The 6,000-nt window shown below is 40.7% G+C and overlaps 1 protein-coding gene across 1 annotated transcript in view; it reads right to left on the bottom strand.

The window, feature by feature from the left end:
* Positions 1-395: 395 nt before the first annotated feature.
* The window catches only part of Adam28 (ADAM metallopeptidase domain 28), a 51,311-nt gene continuing 45,706 nt past the window's right edge, over positions 396-6,000 (bottom strand). The window contains exons 19-22 of the mRNA XM_026783163.1: positions 3,499-3,607; positions 2,776-2,854; positions 1,963-2,037; positions 396-446 (exon numbers count right to left, since the gene is read on the bottom strand). Coding sequence (XP_026638964.1) covers positions 396-446; positions 1,963-2,037; positions 2,776-2,854; positions 3,499-3,607 — 314 coding nt within the window. The remainder of the gene's footprint in view (positions 447-1,962; positions 2,038-2,775; positions 2,855-3,498; positions 3,608-6,000) is intronic.

Genomic DNA, 6,000 nt, shown 5'->3' with positions numbered 1-6,000 from the left:
CTGCCTTTTACTTAAAGAACACTTGCCTTTTATTCCAGTTTGCCTTCATGGATCCCCTTTTCATCTTCTACCTCTTAAAGAAATAACCATCATTTCATAAATATCTAATTTTATGCGCTCCTTAATGAGCAACCAGAAACAATTCCTTGGAAGACATTTACCTTATTCAATAAATGTATCCATTATTTCTCAACAGTTATGAACTGAAAGGACTACTGTGTCGTCATAAAGATTCAGTTGCCTTGTTAAATCACTATCGAAGGAGGAGGCCTTGCCTTTCCAGGCTCTCCAGAGCAAATGTGCTGTGATGAGGTTAGGTGAGCCAAAGGAGCACTGGCAAAGAGCCTGTGGATTAGAGCCAGTTGGCAGATAATCCACCAGTGACTATCTGATACTTACGAGGAAACAGGAATTGGTGGTGGTGGGAAATTTGGCTTCGTGGATAGCTAGGAAGAAGATAAAAAGGGAGAGTCAGCTCAGAATAGGCTCTTCAAAATGTGTGTGCATGCTGAAAATGTTTAACTCATTCTTAAGAACAGAGACTTTGGAAACTTAACCACGTGAAGAATTCTAAACCCACGAGTATGCAGACATAAGCACAGGGTCCACAGCTATGTGATGAGACTGGTTAGTGTGGACTTATTTTTTTTTAATTTATTTATTATGTGTACAACATTCTGCTTCCCACACACCAGAAGAGGGCGCCAGATCTCATTACAGATGGTTGTGAGCCATCATGTGGTTGCTGGGAATTGAACTCAGGACCTCTGGAAGAGCAGTCAGTGCTCTTAACCTCTGAGCCATCTCTCCAGCCCCTGGACTTAATTTTTGCATCCACACAAATCATATGTTTTTTTTATTAAAAATTTCCGCCTCTTCCCTGCCTCCCTTTTCCCCTCTCCCCTACTCTCCACTCCCCTCCCCCTCCCTCTCCAGTCCATATGTTGATGCCATAATCCCCAGTGTGATGGTTAGATTTGAAGGCTTTCACCTCTTGGAGGTCGAGTTCTCAGAATTGGATTGATGAAGATACAAAAAGATAGTTGTATCTCTCCTTTACCTAACCTTTCTCTCCTACCCCCATTTCCTTTCCATTATCCTCAACTGATGGACCAGGACCCAGTTCTCACCAGACACCAGGAAATTCCAGATCTTCAATCTTAGAATTCCCAGTCTCAAGAATGAACATAAATAAATGTTTAATCTATGTAGTCTATGCTACTCTTTACTGCATCAACCTAGGCTAAAAATGGGTAATGTGGAGCAAATGAATTGCACGGATTGGTTTTTGCCAACTTAATACAAAGCTAGATGTATCTGGGAAGAAGAAAATCTCAAACAAGAACTGCCCCTTTAAAATTGGACTGTATGTAGATCTCTGGACTATCATCTTGATTAATGATTAATGAGGGAGCAGGAGGGGCCAACCATTGTGGGTGGTGCCACCAGCCCATTGTGGGTGGTGCCACCAGCCCATTGTGGGTGTTGCCATCCATGAGCAGATAGTCTTGAGTTGTATAAGACAGCAGGTTGAGCAAGTCAGAGAAAGCAATCTGAATAGCAGCATCCCTCCATGGCTTCTGCTCCAGTTCCTGTCCTGGCTTTCTCCAGTGATGGACATATACGCTATAAGCTTAAATAAATCCTTTCCTCCAACTTACTTTTGTTCATGGTGTTTTAACTCAGCAACAGAAACTCCAGTTAAGACATGAATATTCTGCATTACCAACTTCCAACTCTAGGCTCTTAATTTAAGGGATAAACTCAGAAATAAAAATGTATAGGCATATATTCCCACATTTTGCATTTTAAAGTTTTGCAGAAGAATTTATATTTTACATTAATATGCACACAAATCTCAACATTCTTCTGAATCAACAGTTGAGCACTATGGGTTATGTCTTTCGGGAGCATTTCCTTGAGGTTGGACAGGATGATAGAGAAGAGAAGTTGCTAACTCACAACATTGGGGGAAGGCTCATTCTCTTCAGTGGGTGGAGCTTCTTCAGACACATGGAGCTTCTTCATCTGACTCATCTAAAACGAAGAAATTAAAGTTTACAATGAAACCACCAGGTGCTGAAGTACAGTCAGCAGAGAAGTTACCTTTTCCCAGCCTATATGATAAGGGCAAAGCTGAAACGTAGAAATAAGTAAGATAGGAGAGAGATCCCCGTAGCCCAGTTGTAGCATTATAGGAGGATTTCTCCAGAACTTCCAGGGATAACTTCTGTCACAACCATCACCACTGATGCTGCGCTATTTCAGCTCAAAGTCCTAAACATCTAAGACATGGCAAAAGCTGTAAGTGTCATGCATATTACATGCTATATGGTCAACCGTACAAATATACACATCCCTTTGCGTACAGAGGAGTTTACCAGGAGTAACAATGAACTTAGAGTCAAAGTGGACAGAGTGAGAGTGAGCTGGAGGGGAGGGCAGAATAGGTGAAGAAGGGGGAAAGGGAGGGAAAGGGGAAGGAAGAGGAGGGAGAGGCTGTCAACATTTCTCCCCTCTATTCTCTTTGATTTTCACAGGCCCTTTCGGCAAGGGCTTTTTTTGAAAATTCTTTCGTGTGTTAACAAGACACTAGCAGAAGTTGACTGTGTGTGGGGGCACAGAGTCCACCGTCCTTACTATCTGCTGCTGTGGGGTAGATTTCTAGGCATTTCTGTGCACAAATGACAGACGTACGGTCCGAATAATATAATAAAGGGGTAAATCATAACCTCGGGTGTCACAAAAAGAAAACCAGTTCAAACATGAATTCACCTCCTGGGCTTGAACTGTCTTCGCCTTTGGGGATTTACTCTTCTGTTTGTGCAGCTTGGCATCCCTGGTGGGCAGTGGCCTAAAAGTAAAACCATGTCCTGTGAATTGCACAGCATCTTCAGCATGCCAGGAAAACTCAACAGAGGATGAACAACTTCCTTTGCCCACTGTGCCCTGCTCCACTACCAGGGTTCTGTTCTTCCAGAACATCCCTCAGTCTTTAATTGTAAGTTATCTACCATTATTATCCTGTGGCTAATAACTGGGTTCTTGGCAGAACCCTTATCACAAAGATGATGATGATGATGATGATGATGATGATGATGATAAGTCAGCTTTTATCTTAGTCATGACATTTATTTTTAACTCCTTAAATATTTCCCTAAGAGTCATTTTGTATGAAATAAGTTCCACCAAAATAATTCAGTCTCGGAAAGTGATGGAAAATAATCTAATAACAAATGCAAAATATTTAATAACGAGGCCCAATGTCACTGCTGTTATTAATCACAAAAATAGCTACTCCAAGGAGAAAAGAATTGTATCTGGGTGCAAAGATTGCCCAGTCGAAAGGACACCCAGTCTCTGGTCTGTGAAAAACATACCTGTGTGGTTTTCTTAATATATGAAGTAAAATAAAATTAAACCAGAAGGATTAAATCATAGAATCCAATGTCAAATGAAGTAGAGGTTAAAGGGTCTCCAAAGCACATGAAGGCTTACCTCTGAACTCTCTTCTGATTCCTTCTGGCACTTTGATGCCGGATCACTATAGCAACCACCACAAATATGACTGCCAGAGGGAAGAGCACACCAACCACGATGGAGAAATCTACAACAGAGCACAGAAACTCTATTGAGGACCAAAAAGTGTGTCTCACTCTAATTTGCCTCCTTTTTATCTTTCCTTCTTTCCTTCCTTCCTTCTTTTCTTCCTTCCTTTTTTCCATCCTTCCTTTTTTCCTTCCCTCCTTCTCTTCCTGATTTTCTCTCTCCCTCCCTTCTTTTCTCCTTTTTCCCTCCCTACCTTTCTTCTTTACTTTTCAAAATGAGTCTGGCCATGTAGGCTAGGCTGGCCTTGAACTCATTGTGTATCTCAGGCTGGGCTCAAACTCGCCGTGATCCTCCAGTCTCAAACTCCCATGTAACAGAATTGCAATAGAATGCCATTGCATCTGGCCTGACTTATTTGCTACAAATTTTATCTAGTTTTTACAAAATGAATCTGTCTTCCTGGAGAGTTATACTTGCTGATTAACTGTCATCTGGCCTGTAGAAGAGGAGGAGGGAAAACCCACCCTGAACATGGACTGGCTTCCCAATCTGCACTGAAGAGGGGAATGAGCCAAAAGACCTCTGGGTACTGCATTCGTCTCTCTCTGCTTCCTGACTGCAGGTACCATGTGACCTGTCAGCTTTCTGTTCTCCCACTACTATATCTTCCCTACGATAATGGACTGTAACCACAAAACTAAACCAAAGCAAGCCCTTCCTTCCTTAAGACACATTTATCAAGTATTCTGTCAAAAAAAAATACCAAGAAAGAGAAGGAAAAGAAATCTAATAGAGTTAATAAAATGCAAATGGTATTGATCATGATCACAGTGCTAATGTCTATAAAAAGCAAGTAAAAGTATACAGGAGGTGGGTTGAATAACTTCTTACTGAAAATTCTTTAAATGGAGGAAGATTGGCAGTAGTAATAGGAGAGTGAAGGCTGGGAGACTACAGGAGGATATGGAATAACAAGGATGGCAGAGCAGGGAGACGGTATTTTAAATCCAGCCTTGGAATGAAACAAGAAAGAGATGGTATTGTCCCCTTGGCAAATAAAGAGCAAGGTAATGAGTAGAAAAAAAAGACAGGACATAATTCATAAATTGTCTTTGTTTTTACGCCCTAGTCTAAGTAATACATTTAGCCTGGATCCTGGCCAATCTCAAGGTTTTGTTTCTCTTCTAATCATCAGAAATCAACAGAAACAAGAAAGCACACACATCTGAAGAGCAGGGGAGCTGCTGTTCTTAGTACATAGTCCAGCAGCAAGACTGACAGTTCCAAAAATACAGGAAAAGCTGAAGAGTGTGAAGACAAAACACGCAGGTAAAGGTAGACACGCCAGAAAGTAGAATTCAAAATAAGAAAATGGCATTTGTTCAAATATCTAATTCTTTTCAGCTTCCATAAAATTCTTGCTCAAGGAAATTTAAGAAAAACCAAATGCTGTGGCATTTCTGCGAGACATAGCTTAGCTTAAGAATGGGGAAGAGAGGATACATTAGAACTAATGTCAGAATAATATGTATTTAAAAAAAAACATCATATCAGAGTATTTGGAATACTGTCAGTGCTTACAAACATGCCAAATCTGAGAGGACAAAGTTGTGGTTTGATGTAAAAGAAAAAATAATATTATTAACAAACAGTAAGTGGGCAGTTGAAGATAGAAATAATTGAACAGCAAATCCAGCTTCTTCTATTGTTAGCAATGGTGGTCTTGATCAGCATAAAGCTTTTACAAAACTCCTAAATCCATGAACGTTCTAAAAAAAATAGATTTTGTGTAGATATTAATGAGGTAGTAAGAATTTAGAAAAATATAAAAGAAAGAGAATCTGTTTCTTTAATGGCATGGCCCCTAGTAGGTCAGCATACTCCAGGGCACCAATAGTGGACTAGATGGGGAAGAACAGAAGATGATGCCAATGACTCGAAGTTGGATGGATTGGGTAGGTAAGAGGGTTGAATCTTGGGGGAGTGGGAGAGAGGAGTAAATACTATCAGAATACTTTGTATGGGATTCTCACCATACTAACAGAAATATAATTTAAAAAAGACAGAGAGGAAGAAGAAAATGATCCCAGCAAGAAGGTTCAGATGTAACTTGGTGGAAGAGCCTAGCATGCATGAGGTCCTAGATGTCCTCTTGAGGACTGACAACCAAAAATGAGAAGCAGGAAGGAGAGGACGAGGAACGTTTAGAAACAGGGGCAATGAGGAAGAGCAAATGAATCAAGAGCAAACGCTGACAGGAGCTGTGCTTTGAATGACAATGGTATCTCGATGTACGTTTATTGGCGGTCACTAATGTACCACTGTACAGTGGGGGTACAAGGGTGCAAGCGAACCCCTGCATGCTGCACTCAGTGTTGCTATGTATCTACAATCACTCTAAAATCTTGTTGAACAAATAAAGAGATATGGAAATTTTTTAGGACAACTAAT

Source organism: Microtus ochrogaster, chromosome 17 (assembly GCF_000317375.1).
Source record: "Microtus ochrogaster isolate Prairie Vole_2 chromosome 17, MicOch1.0, whole genome shotgun sequence".
Classification (NCBI taxonomy): domain Eukaryota; kingdom Metazoa; phylum Chordata; class Mammalia; order Rodentia; family Cricetidae; genus Microtus; species Microtus ochrogaster.
This window is presented reverse-complemented; position numbering and strand designations above follow the sequence as displayed.